The sequence below is a fragment of the Martes martes genome (genome assembly GCF_963455335.1).
Source record: "Martes martes genome assembly, chromosome: 1".
Lineage (NCBI taxonomy): Eukaryota > Metazoa > Chordata > Mammalia > Carnivora > Mustelidae > Martes > Martes martes.
Window position 1 is genome coordinate 195765369 of NC_137888.1, and position 18135 is coordinate 195783503.

Below are 18135 nucleotides of genomic sequence, written 5' to 3' on the forward strand. Positions count from 1 at the left end.
CTCAAAGATGTGTCATTAATTTCTGGAAGCCACTATGCTAGAGAGAGGGCCTACCTCATCCACGGCCGCACCTGCACTGCCCAAGCCCATGCACCCGCGTATGTGTGGCCAAGACACACATAGAACTTTCTCCTCATGGTCCATCTGTGTCTAACAGGCCTGTGTGGTATTGATCCAACATGGGGCAAAACCATTTCTTACAAAGAATTTCTCTTTTCACTTTTCAAATCTAGAGTGTAAATGACCTAGAGAAAAAGAAGCTTAAAAAATGTTTCCTGAATTCGATTTCCCCACCTAAATGGACACAGTATAATCAGTGTCCTCCACTCAAAGCATATATATACACACGTATACTTTATATTATTTTTTATTTTGCCCCCAAATGGGCTTGCAAAAGAAATAAGAAGGATGCAGGGAATTTTTTGTAAGTCATTTCTGGTGTTTCTGGTCCGGTAAAGTTTACCGGACATGGACCAGCATAAACCCCCCCTACTCCCAAGTGCACTCAGTAGCTTTTTAAGCAGTGCTGCCCTCAGCAGTGGCCTAAGGCTTCTTCAACTGCTGTAAATCTTTAAATAGCTCCTGTGCTGTTACTGCCTAAATGAGGTCATCAGGGAGAAGATAACATGATTTAAAAAAAAAAAAAAAATCACATTTCTTCAGAAAAGAAGAAACCATTTGGTTTTATTACCTGTATACGTGATTTCAGAAAATGTTACAAGGTCATAAAGAGATGTATCAGGAACCAAGCTGCTGAATCCTTAAATGGATAAGAGGAAGGATGTTGAGTACTAGTCGTTATGTTTGAAAACTACTAAGTGAACTAATGTTTTTTGTTGTTTTTTTTTAAGATTTTATTTATTTATTTGACAGAGTGAGCGAGTACAAGCGGGGGAGTGGCAGGCAGAGGGAGAAACAGGCTCCCAGCTGGGCAGAGAGCCCAATGTGGGACTCAGTCCCAGGACCCTGGGATCGTGACCTGAGCTGAAGGCAGATGCTCAATTGAATGAGCCACCCAGGCACCCTAAAGTGAACTTCCTTAAAATCCAGCAAACAGCTTCCCTTTAAGAAAAATGATTTAGGGGTGCCTGGATGGCTCCATTGGTTAAGCATACGACTTTTGGCCTCAGCTCAGGTCATGATCTCAGGGTTGTGGAATTGAGCCCTAGTTCAGGTTTAGTGAGGAGTCTGCTTGAGAGTCTCCCTCTTCCTCTGCCCCTCCCCCTGCTTGCTCTCACTCTCTCTCTTAAAAAAAAAAAAAGAAAAAAATGATTTCTGTTAAACTTGGTAAAATCGGTTTTCTACTGAAAATAATTAACATTATTTTACTGAGGAAAGAAGAAACTTGATCATTTCTTATAAGGCTTTTATCATTATTCATTCTTTTCATGAGACAGCTACCTTTTTTAAGCATTATTGACACACAATGTTACATTAATTTCAGGTGTATTCCTTATAGAGTTGAGTTCACATACATACCTAGGATTGTGATTTTCCAAGAGTTATGTTAGTCTTTAGCATCACATTTGCTTAGGGCTTTTCTTTCTGTAGGTAGGAAAACAAAATAAAATTGATTTAAAGCAAATTCTCATGCACAATGACATATGCAAAGAAGAGAAGGGAACCTGATTGGCAAGAATATTTACCACCATAAGGCTAGCCGCACAGAACCCAGCCACTTTGCTGCCAGAGGGGATGTACTCATTTAGGATGGCGATAGTGTATGTGGTTGAGGGGTGTCTTTGCCAGCTACAAGTGATCAGTACAGAGGTGAATGGGGTAAACCTGCAGCTTTGCTGGTCAAGATTACAGCTGAGGTTGAGGGATATCCTGGAAAGTAGCCATAGAAGGTCTGACACAGCTCTCACACATTCTTGGCTAACTGGAAAACTGTGCCTATGCAAGTGAGATGAGAGAACCTAACGAAAAGCAAAATACAAGGGATACTTGAAAATTAATTACGACTTTGAATGTATCCCCCAAGCCACATGCACATCAGTTAGCAGAAGGTGAGTCCTTATGAATTTGAGGTGTTTGAGGACAGTCTTAACCTAAATCATTGGCTGACCCTTGGCTAAGCAGACTTCGGTGCAAACCTTCATTCCATGTGTCTTAGTATACTTATGTTGAGAGTCTCAGAGGACAGAAGAGAAAGAAAGGAGGAGAAAAATACTTGCAATGGCTGTAAACTTCAAATTTGTTGGAAAACAGTAGCCCGTAACTCTAAAAACACTAAGTAGACACAAGGAGAACCACCTCTAGTTACATCTGCTGAAAGAAAAATCTTGAGAACAATAGTGTGGTAATGGCTCTGAAGAAATAATGGAGGTCAGAAAGCAGTGACATGATACTCAAAGTGCTAAAAGGGACAAGAACTGAATAAACCTGGATAGCCAGTGAAACTATCCTTCAAAAATGAAGCTGAAATGAGACATTCCTAGATAAACAAAAACAGAGTTCACTGCTGGCAGATCTTCCCTATAAGAAATACCAAAGGAAGAACTTCAGGCCAAAAGAAAACAGCACCAGATGGTTGGCTTGAATCCACAGGAAGGACTGAAGAGTAGTGGAAATGGTAAATTTGTGGGTAAATATAAAAGTCTGCCTATATTTTTTCACTTTTCTTCTCTCAGTTTCTTCCAAAAACATTAGAATTGTTTAAAGAAATAGGTACAACCTCACTGTTAGGTTTACAGCATTTATAGAAGTATTATATATGGCAATAGTAGCACAAAGGAATGGAACTATTTTGGAGCAAAGCCGCACTAGTTAACAAAATCAAGTTAGGATCAACCTGAAGTAGATGGTGGTAAGTTACAGATGCATATTGTAATGCCACTAAAAACAAATAGCAATAAAAATCCAACAGAGGAATTAAAGTGCTACACCAGAAATACTTGCTTGGCACAAAAGAAGGCAGTAAAGAAGGAAAAGAGAAACAAACATAAGACATGTAAAAAACAAAGGGCAGACATGAATTCAGTCATATCAATAAGTAACTTACAGAGGCTCCTGGGTGGCTTAGTCATTAAGCGGCTGCCTTCAGCTCAGGTCATGATCCCAGGGTCCTGGGATCCAGCCCCCACATCAGGGTCCCTGCTCAGTGGGGAACCTGCTTCTCCTCCTCCCTCTGCAGCTCTCCCTGCTTGTGCTCCCTTGCTCTCTCTGTCAAATAAATAAATAAAATCTTTTTAAAAAAAAGTAAGTTACATATTATGAGTAGACTAAACACTTGGATCAGATTGCAGGCTGAATTTTAAAATACCTAACTCTTTTGCTGGTCTGTAAGGGACTTGTTTTAGAGCCAAAGGCAAAAATAAGCTGAAAGGAAAAGAAGGGGGAATGATGTACTAGTGAGTTGGAGTGGCAGTATCAATACCAAATGGACTTTTTAAAAAAAATATTTTTATTTTTATTTATTTGACAGAGATCACAAGTAGGCAGACAGGCAGGCAGAGAGAGGGGAGGGGGAGAAGCAGGCTCCCTGCTGAGCAGAGAGCCCGATGGGGGCTTGATCCCAGGACCCTGGGATCATGACCTGAGCCGAAGGCAGAGGCTTTAACCCACTGAGCCACCCAGGCGCCCCACCAAATGGACTTTTAAGAGAAGAACTATGACTGGAGACAAAGAGGGATACCTCATAACGTTAAAAGGGTCAGGACATTGGAACATATAGTATTTATAAATGTATATACATCTAACAGTGGAGCCTCAAAATACATGAAGTAAAAACTGACAGAATTGAAAAGAGAAATAGTTTAATAATTATAGTCTCAATACTCCTTTCTCAGCAATTGATGGACCAACTAGAATAAAAATCAGTATCTTTTCTCACCAGTTGATAGACCAACTAGCAAAAAAGTACAAAAGACTTGAATAGCATTGCTGTGGACTGGAAGTTTATGTTCCCCCAAAACTGATGTGTTGTAGCCTCCTCTCCAATGTGATGGTATTTGGAGGTTGGGCCTTTAGGAGGTAATTAGGTTTGGGTGTGGTTGTAGGAGTCGAGCCACCATGAGAGGATTGTTACTGTTATAAGGGGATGAAGAACAAGTAGACGAATATTTGTGAACCAGAAAGTGAGCTCTCAGCAGATACCAGATCTGCTGGCACCTTGATCTTGGATTTTCCACCCTCCAGAACTAAGAAATGAATGTTGTTTAAGCTACCCTAGCTGTGGTGGGTTTTTTACAGCAAGCTAAGACATGGACTGTCAACCGGCTTGATGGTTGACATGTGAAACACTGCACCCAGGGACTGTAGAATACACATTCTTGTCAAGCACACAGGCGACATTATCTCGGACCATACGCTAGGTCATGCAACAAGTTTCAGAAGATTTAAAAGGATTGAAATCATACGAAGGTTTGCTCTCTGAACACAATGGGATTTAGACTAGAAATTAGCAACAGAAAGAAATCTGGAGAATCCCCAAGTATTTGGAAATGAAGTGGTTCACCTTTAACCCATGGGTCAAAGATGTTACAAGAACAACTAGAAAAATCTTGAATGGAATGCAATGTATGAAATGTATTTAATTATTAATTAAATGTATTAAATTAATGAAAACAATGTGTTAAAATTTATGGGATATATCTAAAGCAGTTCTTAGGAAGAAACTTATAACTTTAAATGCATATGTTGAAAGGAGTAAAGATCTAAAATAGGAATGTTTTCACCTCAAGAAGTTAGGGGAAAAAAGCCAATCAAACCTAAGTAAGTAGAGGAAATAATAAAAATCAGGATGGAAATCAATGAAAGAGGAAACAGAAAATGCCAATGCCATAATGGGTATGACATTTGGGACAATCCATGTTGTTTCTACTGACAAAATTTTGTATACTTAGGCTTTTTTTTTTTTTTAAGTTTTATTAACACTTCTGGGCAATGCAAAATTAGTAACAGCTGCTTCTTGAATTACTGTAAGGCTGTTCGGAAAATGTGGCCTCTAGGCAAACAGAATCAGCATCACGTGAGAACTGATGAGGAATGCAAATTCTCAGGGTGCCTGGGTGGTTCTGTCGGTGAAGCATCAGGCTTTTGATCTCAGTTCAAGTCTTGATCTCAGCTCAGGTCTTGATTTCAAGGTTGTGAGCTTTCAAGCCCCACTTTGGGCTCCATGCTGGGCGTGGAGCCTACTTAAAAAAAAAAAAAAAAGAAAATTCTCTAGTCCCACTCCAGACCTACCAATTCAGAAACTCGGAGGGTGGGACCCAACAGTCTATGTTTTAACACGTCATGTAGGTGGTTCTGATGCACACTCAGTTGTGGGAATCGCTGCTCTAAGGCTTTAGCTCTAGTGGAGGAGCAGGAGCTTATGACAGTACCTGCTGTCTTGCTTCTTTTTTTTTTTTTAAAGATTTTATTTATTTGACAGAGATCACAAGTAGGCAGAGAGGCAGGCAGAGAGAGAGGGGGAAGCAAGCTCCCTGCTGAGCAGAGAGCCTGATTCGGGGCTCGATCCCAGGACCCTGAGATCATGACCTGAGCCAAAGGCAGAGGCTTAACCCACTGAACCACCCAGGTGCCCCTGCTGTCTTGCTTCTTGGTGGATTAGCAGTGATATGTGAACCCACTAGGCAGCCTTGGTACTGACATTTTAAAAAACTGTTGGTCACTGCCCTTGACTGAGCCTTTGTTACCAGGAAATATTTCCAGCAACTTAATCTGTGAAAAAGGCTCGTGGTAGAAAAACAGCCGCATAAAGAAAAAACACAGTAGGAGATGTTCATTCCTTTCCCATTGCTGTGCCTGTCTCAGGAGCCTGCAGGCCTTTGCTGACAGGAGGAAAGGGAGCCCTGCTGCACAGAGCTGCTTTCTAAGGCTGCCAAGAGCAGCCCTGTTAACAGTTTTTTGGTTTTTGTTTTTTTTTAAGATTTTATTTATTTATTTGACAGAGATCACAAGTAGGCAAGAGAGGCAGGCATAGAGAGAGAGAGGAAGGAAGCAGGCTCCCTGCTGAGCAGAGAGCCCGACATGGGGCTAGATTCCAGGACCCTGGGATCATGACCCAAGCCGAAGGCAGAGGCTTTAACCCACTGAGCCACCCAGGCACCCCTACCATTTTTTTTTTAAGATTTATTTATTTAAGACAAACCATAAAAGACTCAATCTCAAGAAACAGACTGAGGGTTGCGGGGGGGAAGGGGGACGGGAGAGGGTGGTGGGGAAATGGACATTGGGGAGGGTATGGGCTATGATGAGTGCTGTGAAATGTGTAAACCAGATGATTCACAGACCTGTACCCCTGGGGATAAAAATACATTATATGTTTATTAAAATAAAAAATTAAAAAAAAAAAAAAAAAAAAAAAGAAGATTTATTTATTTATTTGACAGAGATCTCAAGTAGGCACAGAGGCAGGCAGAGAGGGGGGAGGCAGGCTCCCTGCTGGGTAGAGAGCCCGATGCGCGGGGCTCCATCCCAGGACCCTGGGATCATGACCTGAGCCGAAGGCAGAGGCTTTAACCCACTGAGCCACCTAGGCGCCCCAACACTTTTTTAAACATCAACTCAGGGACTGTATTTCCCAGTGGTGGGACTGAAAGTAGGTAAGAAGTGGTGCTTTGCCATACAATGTGAAGTCAGCACTAGAAGAACTGATGAGGAAGGAGGACCCAGAGGCTTATTGTTAACTAGCCACGAGGGGACCATAGTCTGCTTCAGATCACCCTGTGTCAGGTAACTCAATGAATAGTAAAAAGACAGCAAACCACCAGAAAGTAGGATAGTGGTTGTGTATGGCAGTCAGCCCTCTATGTCTTTAAGCCATAAGAGGAGGTATCTTAATAATGATGGAAATTAAGGGAAACTAGAAGATCTCACACACCCTGTTTTTATATTAAATGCCAGAATTAACCACTCATACAAGGGGAAGTAAGCAAAGGTAAGAGAACATGGAGGCCTTTCACTTTAACGTGGCAGACTGTACGGATGCCTACTGCTAGTACATCCCAAAACACCTCTAAGATGATGGAAAGTGGATTTTAAAGCAAAACAAAAGACATAAATGTAAACCATTCCCCTCCTCTAAAAAAAAAAAAAAAAAAAAAAAAAAAGGAAAGCAACGGAGAAGATGGTGGCAATGAGAGTTTGGGTAAGTTGCTGACACTGGCTTCCCTGCCAGCATCTGATGAAGAAGAGTAGTAGGCCTGCAGGTGCAAGCCATCTGCACCAGCTACACCCGCAGATGGAAGTATGAAAACAGCTGAAAGTCTACATTTAAAGGAGTTGAACCTCTGCTCCCTTCCCCAACGCTTTCAGTGATTGCCCTGAAGTGTCTAGACCGAGAGACAGCAGCTGTCTGGAAGGCTAGAGGTACAGTTCTGAGAGGATGTATTCTAAGTCGTGAGACCCCTTGCCCTTTAAACTTGTTAGCTCTAGCATGCCGGCAGTCACGCTTACGGGCAGATTTTTCTTTTGAGGGATGGGTCTGGCAATGGGGAGAAAACTGTACATAGAGAACTTCTAGTCAGCTTTTTTTTTTTTTTTTAGCATTTTGCTAAATATATATTAATGTATCGAAGTAACTGGTGGTAGGGGCACCTGGGTGGCTCAGTGGGTTAGGGCCTCTGCCTTCGGTTCGGGTCGTGATCCCAGGGTCCTGGGATCGAGCCCCACATCGGGCTCTCTGCTGCTCGGGGAACCTGCTTCCTCCTCTCTCTCTCTTTCTCTGCCTGCCTCTCTGACTACTTGTGATCTCTGTCTGTCAAATAAATAAATAAAATATTTTTTTAAAAAAAGTAACTGGTGGTATAACTTAAGTTGACACATTGTTATAGGTCAAAGTGATTCGGTTTTAAAATGTTTTTAATGACGGCAGAAAGGAAACATTTAGAGAAGGATTAGCAGATGAAGAAGAAAGCTCAGAGGCAATAGAACAACAAACAAAGGAGGAGAAAGATAACAAAGAGATCAACCCAAGAAGCTTAGAATCCAAGTGATTGCAGGGCACAGTTCTGCCAGGCTTTCTGCCACTATGTAACAAGGATCTCCTTTCCAGCAACATTTTCTTCATTTCCACCTGTGCCTTCTACTGCCAAGTCCCCTTAAGGTCCATTTCTCTGCCAGTCTATTCAAGGCAGCAGAGGGTTTTTCTCTTCTCAGAATTCTTCCGGTCTCTTTTCTTGTCCAATTCCAAAGTCCCTTCCCTATTTTTTAGGTGTTTGTTGCAGTAACACCCCTCTACCAGGTATCAGAATCTCATCTAAATATTATCAGCTTTATGAGCTCAAAAGTCCTAAATCTTATTATCTAAATCATTTAAATGTGTGTATATGGGTATGATCCCTCCTGGGACACAATTCCTCTCCATCTGTGGACCTGTGAAACTAAAAAACAAGTTCTTTGCTCCTATAACATAGTGATGGCACATGCATGGAATAATGAAAGACATTCTCATTTAGAAAGGGAGAAATGGAAGGAGTCATTGGTTCCAAGCAATCTTGAAATCCAGCTGGGCAGAGTCATTAGAAATACTCCTCTGTGGCTCAGCACTCTGCCCTCTGCATCATTTTATTTCATGAAAGGTAGCATATGTTTCCAGGTGAGCACTTTTATCAGCCTGTTTTCTGTCTCTAGAATTTTGGGGGTTTAACTAACACTCTTTCATTTTGTACTCTCTCTGTACCTTTCAATTCAGTTCACCATGTTCCTGCTGGTATATAATCTCAAGAACCTTGTGAATCTCTTGTGTATCTTACAGGGATTCATTTGACTAATCAAATACTAGATAACATTTTCCACCAAAATTGGCAAAACTTTTTAGAAATGATGTGGGGCCACCTAGGTGGCTCAGTCAGTTAAAAGTCTGTCTTTGTCTTAGGTCATGATCCTGGGATCTTGGGATTGAGCCCCACATCAGACTCCCTGCTCATCAGGGAGTCTGTTTCTCCCTCTCCCTCTGCCCCTCCCCCCACTTGTGCACCCTCTCTCAAATAAAATAATTTTTATTTATTTTTATTTTATTTTATTTTATTTATTTATTTGACAGAGGTCACAAGCAGGCAGAGAGGCAGGCAGAGAGAGAGGGGGAAGCAGGCTCCCCGCTGAGCAGAAAGCCCGACTCGGGGCTCGATCCCAGGACCCCGAGACCATGACCCGAGCCGAAGGCAGAGGCCCAACCCACTGAGCCACCCAGGCGCCCCTCAAATAAAATAATTTTTAAAAAATTATAATAGGAGTGTTGGAGCAAGAATGGAGAAACAAGACGCTGTGGCCAGACAGTGAGGCACTAAAATTGGTATAGACTTTTGGGGTTGGTTTGAATATGCATTTTAAAAAACATTTAAGGGGCACTGAGGTGGCTCAGTCAGTTAAGCATCTGCCTTTAGCTCAGGTCATGATCCAGGGGTCCCAAGATTGAGTCCTTGTCAAGCTCCCTGCTCAGCTGGGAGCCTGCTTCTTCCTCTCCCTCTTCTCCTCCCCCTTGCTTGGTGCTCTCTCTCTCTCACTGTCTCTCTGTCAGTCAAGTAAATAAATCTTTTTTAAAAAGCATTTAAAATGCTTATTTCCAGCGGTTGCATTTATAGGAAATTATCATAAGGAAATAAAGATGTAAGCAAAGCTTTATCCTCAAAAGCACAAAACACTGGGGTGTCTCCTGGTTGGCTCAGTCAGTGGAGTGTGCCACTCTTGATCTCAGGGTTGTGAATTCAAGCCCCATGTTGATTGTAGAGATTACTCAAAAATAAAGTCTAAAAAAAAAAACCAAAACCAAAAACCCTATGGTATTTGCAAATGATGGCTTGCATAGTAGCCATCAAAAAGTATTATTTAGCAAAATTAAGTCTTATTGAAAAGCATTAATCTTGGGAACTGTTCAGTGTATCTTTTTATCATTATTACTATTGTTATTATTATTTACTTATTTATTTTAAGTAATCTCTATCTCCAAAATGTGCCTCGAACTCATGACCCCAGGATCAAGAGTCACATGTTCTTCTGACTAAGCCAGCCAGGTGCCCCTGTTCAGTGTATCTTCAGTGTGTAGACATACATAGTTTACATTATATTGTATGATACGCATATTCCATATTTTTTTCAACTCTAAGATTCCATTGTGACATACCCACATAATAACTATGAGGGGGAAAATTTTTCAGAGGCATTAAGATAGAAGGGAAGTACATATGAGATTATTTCTAGGACTGCATGATTTACAGGTAAGCTGTTTTCTTCTTTATACCTTTCTTTATCATCCAGAATGACACACTGAGCATATATTATTAACATGGTTATTTTAATTGTGTAGGTCCTTTGTTTATTTATGCGTTTACTTAAATTAATGACGGTTATAACTCAAAAAGGCAAGTTTGTGTAAAGGCTCTTGGGAATACGGATATCATGCCGTTTGTCCTGAATCCTGCCCTTGAAGGTCTAGAAAAGAATGAAATGTATTAGTATGTGTTGTTTGAATCCTGCATCTGATCCCCACATCCCATTAATGGGAAACTTTTTGTCTTTTTCACCGAAGAAGCTGAAAAGAGTGAAGACTCCTCAGGCGCCGCAGGCCTCTCCGGCTTACACCGCACGTACAGCCAGGACTGCAGCTTTAAGAACAGTATGTATCATGTTGGAGACTACGTCTACGTGGAGCCCGCAGAGGCCAGCCTGCAGCCGCACATCGTCTGCATTGAGAGGCTTTGGGAAGATTCTGCTGGTAAGTTCGTTTTAAATCAAAGGGCAGATTGGTGAGCTGGGACTGTTTTACTCCTCCTTGGTCCTCAGGGAAGAAAATTGTAACTCAGACAGTTATGCCTTGCAACAGTAGTCGTTCTACATTGTATCGGTAAATAGAAGTAAGCACCTGCTATGTGAAAAAAGTCAGGAGAGGATCTAGCACTCTCCTGAGTGGCACAGTTGAGTCAAAGGAAATGCAGCTTCCTGAAGTGAGGTTGAGATTCATTCTTTCAACTGCTGCTATTTCTTAAAAACACACAGTAAGCCAGACTGAGGATGGCAGAGCCTCACAAGAACTAAAGGCTCGTGTTTTACCCCTGGCAGAACCACTTTGGTACAAATCACAAATATAAAGGAAATTATTATAGTGTGCCATGTGTCTTGGCTTAGAATTTGATTTCAAAAAGGCGTCCTAGCACAGTTGCCTTTCACGTAAAACATGGAGAACAAATAGGAGTTAATGAAGCCTGAAGCAGACAGAAATGTGATCTGAGGCAGTCTAGTTCCCTCAGCTGCTCCTTGTGAGATACCTTTGTCTTCCTTCTCCTGAGTGCTCACTGCATCTCTTATATGCTTTGGATGCTCTGACCTTACCAGAGCGCAGTCTGGAGTGTGTCCTGGCCCCAGCAGACTGGGGCAGGTCTCACTGCCTTCTTCATCCTATATATTATACATTCTTTAGTATGAGGGGGAACGTAGCATTTTTTTAGGCCTCATTATGCTTCATTACTTGAGAGTATCATTTCTTCTAAGATAACGATTTTAAGACACTGTGGCCTAAAAAGCACATTGTTCAGGCCATGGCAGAATGGATAGAGATTTTGCTCATTTTGTAAGAATGTGTGATTTCTATTAATGGTAATTTCCTCTCTGTCTCCCTTTTTGTTTTGAGGTGAAAAATGGTTGTATGGCTGTTGGTTTTATCGGCCAAATGAAACATTCCATCTGGCTACACGGAAATTTCTAGAAAAAGAAGTTTTTAAGAGTGACTATTACAATAAAGTTCCTGTTAGTAAAATTCTAGGAAAATGTGTGGTCATGTTTGTCAAGGTAAGAAACTCCTTAGTCTCCAAAGTACAAATCATTCCATGAAAATAAAATTTACAAACACAAAAAAAGTTGTATTTATAAATCAGACCCTTTCTTTTAAAATTTGAAAATTTTTAAAGCTGTGTCTATATGCCATTGTGTAAAGATTTAGGAGGAAATTAATCTGATCATGATGATGAAATACCACCATTTGCTTGCCTACACTATATAGCTGTATGCAGTTCGCTTAAATTTCTTTATACTGCCAGGCTAATTTTTGAGGGTGACATTTTCTGAAAGATCATTAAGAATTGTCAGTGTGCTGTTTAGGTAATAAAGTATACCTTTTTTGTGTCTATCTGATACAGGCACATTGAGCCCTGCCCAAAGCTTTTAGGAACATTATAGCTGTGTGAAATGCTAATATATTTTCAAAAAGGTAGTTGGTGGGCACCTTGGTGGCTCAGTGGGTTGAGCCTCTGCCTTCAGCTCGGGTCATGATCTCAAGGTCCTGGGATCAAGGCCCGCATTGGGCTCTCTGCTCAGCAGGGAGCTTGCTTCCTCCTCTCTCTCTGTCTGCCTCTCCGCCTACTTGTGATCTCTCTCCCTCTGTCAAATAAATAAATAAAATCTTAAAAAAAAAAAAGGTAGTTGGTAAGCTAAAGGGTATGTATTTAATAAGGCCCTTCTGTAGCAGGGAGAGGCTTGTACATTGCTAACCATTTACTGTTTGTTGTTAACTGTCAGAAAGTCTTAACAGGTTAGTGTTTGCTTGATTGATGTGTGGTTTTGGTTTTTTTGGTTGACTGGTTTCCTGAACATTCACCTAATTTATAATATTATTCTTATGTCTCCCAGGAATACTTCAAATTATGCCCAGAAAACTTTCGAGATGAGGATGTTTTTGTCTGCGAATCACGGTATTCTGCCAAAACCAAATCTTTTAAGAAAATTAAACTGTGGACCATGCCCATCAGTTCAGTGAGGTTTGTCCCTCGGGATGTGCCCTTGCCTGTGGTCCGAGTGGCGTCTGTATTTGCAAATGCAGATAAAGGGGATGACGAGAAGAACACAGACAACTCAGAGGACAGTCGAACTGAAGACAGTTTTAACTTGGAAAAGGTATGTAGTTAAAAGCCACACAGAAAAGGATTTTGCATTTCAAAATACCTATTCCAGAAAATAAATGAATAAAGTATTCAAATGCAGAATGAAAAAGAGTAACAACATAAAACCTTAGCCAAACAGAAGGGAGCTATAGGACAGAAATTAATAATTAGAAAACAATAGTAGAATTGAAAAATAGAATTTAAAACTAAATCCAAGTGCTAATCCTTTGACAAGTCCAATGAGATATACTGTCAACTATCCTAATAAGAAAAGAAGGCAGTTAAGCTCAGATATACAAATGTGGAAGAAATTTAAAGACTTACACATTTCTGTTAATAAATTTGAAAGCCCGAATAAAATGAATAATTTTCTAGGACACTATAAATTACTAAAGAATCAAGAAGAGGGGTAACACATAAGTGGACAGCAAGAAGAAATTTTTCAAAAATGTTCTGAGAGCTAATCAGAGTACTCAATTCAGATAATTCCATGGGTGAATTCTTTTAACCCTTTAAGAGATCTATAGTTATAGTACTGTTTAAATTATTTCAAAGCATGGAGAACAAAGAAGACTTCCCACTTTATCTTATAAAACCAGAATAATCTTAATTCCAAAGCCTGACAAAATTAAAACAGAAAAGCTACAATTGAGCCTAATGGATGAATGTTGATGCAGAAAATACTTGGAGAAAGTGTATTTTTATTTATAAGTAAAACCAAGTTAGTTATTTAAGAACAATATGACCTAGTAGGTGGGAGTTCATTCTAGAAATGCGGAGTTGGTCAAAATTAGGAAAATTTAGTAATACACTTCATTATATTATTAGATCAAAGGAGAAATTATTTGATAAAGTATAGTAACTGTCTTCATTTAAGTTTTAGACGGATATTTCCTCAAAGTGATTTTTTAAAGTTATGTTTGTTTCTCATGACCAAAGCCTGCTTGCTCTACTATTATCTATATTTTTCTGAAAGTAGCCAATGAAGACAAACAAAAATAGTAAAAATATTGACAGTTAAGTGGCAAAACCTTTTTGCAGATCATGGGGGAGCAATTAACTAAAGTTTTGAAAAACAATTCAACAAATAGAGATTTCAAAATCCGTATACAATCCAATAGCTTTCTTACATAAACAAAACAATAATCCACAAGACTTTGGAAAGAAAGGTGAAAATGTTGAATATACTTTAGCAACTGTTAGGAAAATCATGTAGAAGAAAATATCTGATTCACCTTAACAAAATACATTAAGAAATAACCTTGAAAGGAATATTTGGAACCTATGGGACGAGAAACCGTCTACTCACAGACATAAAAGACTTGGATAAATTTTTTCCAGAACTTGACGAAATGGGGTGTCTGGGTGGCTCAGTGGGTTAAGTGTCCGACTTCAGCTCAGCGTCATGATCTCAGAGTCCTGGGATCAAGTGTTGGGCTCCCTGCTCAGCAGGGAATCTGCTTCTCCCTCCCTTCCTACGCCTTCCCATCACTCATGCACACTCACTTGCTCTCTGTCTCTCAAATAAATAAAATCTTGGAAGAAAAAAAAAGAATTTGACAGAATTATTCTGGCTTTCTCATGAAAGAATAAACATGCAGCAGTCACCAGGAAAAGAAGGAGGAAAATAGTAATCAAAGTGCTTTGCCTTGCCAGATGTTATTGTATTTTTTATATATATAAAACAAAACATATATATTTTTTTGTTTTTTTAAAAGATTTTATTTATTTATTTGACAGAGAGAGATCACAAGTAGGCAGAGAGGCAGGCAGGGGTTGAGGGGGAGCAGGCTCCCTGCCTTCTCTCTGCTGAGCAGAGAGCCCAATGCGGGACTCGATCCCAGGACCCTAAGATCATGACCTGAGCCAAAGGCAGAGGCTTAACCCACTGAGCCACCCAGGCGCCCGTATATAAAAGTTTTATTTATATAACTAATCTCTGTATCCAAATATGAGGCTTGAACTCATGACCCCAAGATCAAGAATTGCATGCTCTTGCAGCTGAGCCAGCCAGGAGACCCTGTATATTTTGTATTTATAAAAAATTGAGGTATTCCAGTTAGTGGAAGGAATAGGCTTTTCACAGTTAAAATCCAGTATATAAAGGTAGTATTTTAAATTGGCAGGAAAGGACAGAATCAAATGATACTGGGAAAACTGGTAGCCATTTGAAAAAGAAAAAAAGAAAAGAAGCCACCTGAACTCTCATTCACTTCATATTCCAAAAAGCAATAATACCAGAAACAAAAGCAAAATGAAAGAAACAGTACCAGTTGCTAACACAGGCAGATTTATTATTATTTACCTATATTCTTTATTTATAAGGTTGGAATGGGTCCTTTCTATACATGATATGAAACCCAGGAGATATTAAAGTGGGGGAAAGGTCTTAAGGACAACCATTTTTTTAATACAAAAAGCTTTTAGAAATCTGGGGAAGAAGTAGCCTAGGAAAATAGGCAAAGGACTAAATAGATCATTTATAGAGGGGAGACAGCCCAAAAAAAGTAAGAAAATGTGTTAATCTAATACTTTTTAAAAGCCTGACAGGTTGGCAAGAGTTCTGAAGATTGCTAATGCTGATAACACCTGCTATGGGTGTGAGGCAGGACACTTCTCTCCCATCCGTGGCATTCCCCTTGACCCAGCAGCCATTTGATACTAGGGAATGTGGTCCAACTCAGTACTCAGGTGCACCGAAGGCTTCTCCACAAGGGGTGACATCAGTGTTATTTGTAAAAGCAAAAACCCTTGGCCAGACCCAAATGACCATGAATAGGAGTTGAGTAAAGTGTCAGACATCCATAGCTTGCAAACTTTGTAGCCAGTAAGCACAATGAGGTAGCTCTATATATGGCACACAAGAAGATTGTCCAAGTCACGTGGTAAGAACATGCTCATAACTAACAGGTGGCAGAATGGGATCTGGTTCCATTATTATTAAAAAAAAACCCAAACTGTATGTTTACATACACGACTGTAAAAGCAATGTGGAGAACTGCTGTGTGCTGAACCAGGTGTTTATCTCTGGGGTTCGATCATAGAAGATTGCCTTTTAAGTTTTACATGCTCTAATGTTTGAATTGTTGCCCACAGATACATTTCTTTTATATAGTCAAAAAAGATAAAGCCTTGTTTTTTAAATTTATTTATTTGACAGAGTTCACAAGTGGGCAGAGAGGCAGGCGGGGGGAGGGGGGGAAGCAGGTTCCCCGCTGAGCAGAGAGCCCAATGCGGGGCTTGATCCCAGGACCCCGGGATCATGACCTGAGCCAAAGACAGAGGCTTAACCCACTGAGCCACCCAGGTGCCCCAAAAGATAAAGCTCTTAAATTGTCAATATAAAAGCTGGAAAAAATTGACTTCTTTGTGTCTTAGAAAAGAACAAGAGAAAGGGAGCTTGGGAAAGAATATATGATATTTTTTACATTTTACCAATATGTTGGGAATCATAGAGACATTAATTTTGAAAGAATAAGAAATACCAATGGAAGCCAACATGGGAATTAACACAGATTTCTTACTAGACTTTGTAAGTCTCCAGGGTCCTCTCTGTGCACGTTTTTGTTTTTGTTTTTTTTCTTTTGTCTCATCTTTATTTTAATACTGCCTGGCCAAAACAAGTCATTCCTGGAACTTTTTAAAAGAATACTTTCAGCAGGTAGAGCAGAGAGATTACTTCTAAAAATTAAAAAAAAAGAACTTCAGAATAGAACCCATTCCTAAAAGAAAAAGTTATTTTTTTTTCAAGATTTTATTATTTGACACAGAGAGAAAGAGTGCACAGGCAAGGAGAGTAGAGGGAGGGGAAAACCAGGTTCTCCACTGAGCAGGGAGCCCAATGTGGGCCTCAATCCCAGGACCCCAGGACCATGACCTGAGCTGAAGGCAGATGCTTAACTGACTGGGCCACCCAGGTGCCCAGAAAAAGTTATTCTTAATTTCAGGGCCTACTTCATAGTCCCCACTCCTGCAGGTTCCTCTCATCCATTATATGTGTTATTTTCCAAGAAGACCATTTATATATCACATTTGAAGTCATAACAAAGATTAAAACAAATCATTTCGACCTTCTGACCTTTTTTTTTTTTTCAGTTTGAAGTTTCACATATTCTCAGGGAGATGCAGTAGAAAATATTGGGGTTCTATAGTTTCCTCAGCTTTTATACGTTTTGGAGTTAATATGTTTAAAACATCTCATGCTGTACCCACTTTCTGCATAAGATCAGAACTTTTTCCTTTTTTTTTCAATCTTTTTATTTGAGAGTGCTCTCAGGAGTGGGAGGAGGGACAGAGGCAGAGGGAGAAGCAAACTCCCCACTGAGCAGAGTCCCACACGGAGCTCCATCCCAGGACCATGAGATCAATCATGACCTCAGCCAAAGTCAGATGCCTAACCAACTAAGCCACCCAGACTCTTCTTTTTTTTTTTTTTTTTGCCGAAACTATAAAACAGTAATAACGAATGGGTGTTCAAGTGCTTTTCATAAGTCAGGCATTGTTCTGTGTACTTAACTGTGGAATGTGTCATTGGAGATTCCTAACAGCCCCATTTGATGGGTGCACTGCCTTCATTTTACAGGTGACCTAAGAAGTCAAATATGTCACAGCAGCCAGGAGGTGACAGACCTTGTAATTTATTCAGAAATAGAGTGTATGTGTTTATGTCACAGAGGCTATACTAGTCCTTTCTATTCCAGAATAAATCAAAACAATGACAATTTTTAAATTTTTTAAAAATTATCATTTAGAACCATCAGTTGTTAATGCTAAGAAATTGAGAGCTCAGTAAATGTAGTGAAGGGACACCTTGCTCAGAATTTACTCCTTATCCTCCATAGCAGTGTGTGAGTGAGGCTGCTCCTGAATGCTGATATGTTCTCTTCAGTGCTTCCCGCCCCCTACTGCAAGGCTATGGGAACGGGGTGGGGGGAGGAGGATAAAAGCATCTTGGAGCGGGGCACCTGGGTGGCTCAGTGGGTTAAAGCCTCTGCCTTCGGCTCAGGTCATGATCTCAGGGTCCTGGGATCGAGCCCCGCATCGGGCTCTCTGTTCAGCGGGGAGCCTGCTTCCCTCTCTCTCTCTCTCTGCCTGCTTCTCTGCCTGCTTGTGATCTCTGTCAAATGAATAAAGAAAATCTTTAAAAAAAAAAAAAAAGGCATCTTGGAGTAACATTTTTTTTTTTAAGATTTTCTTTATTTATTTGACAGAGAGAGAGATCACCGGCAGGCAGAGAGAGAGGGGGAAGCAGGCTCCCTGCTGAGCAGAGAGCCCCATGCGGGGCTCGATCCCTGGACCCTGAGATCATGATGTGAGC

At 40.4% G+C, this 18135-nt stretch overlaps 1 protein-coding gene across 1 annotated transcript in view; it reads left to right on the forward strand.

Annotated features, from left to right (window-relative positions):
- PBRM1 (polybromo 1) overlaps positions 1 to 18135 on the forward strand; it is a 130662-nt gene that overhangs the window by 71856 nt on the left and 40671 nt on the right. The window contains exons 20-22 of the mRNA XM_080823009.1: positions 10475 to 10660; positions 11573 to 11730; positions 12568 to 12831. Of these exons, the coding sequence (XP_080679135.1) occupies positions 10475 to 10660; positions 11573 to 11730; positions 12568 to 12831 (608 nt within the window). The remainder of the gene's footprint in view (positions 1 to 10474; positions 10661 to 11572; positions 11731 to 12567; positions 12832 to 18135) is intronic.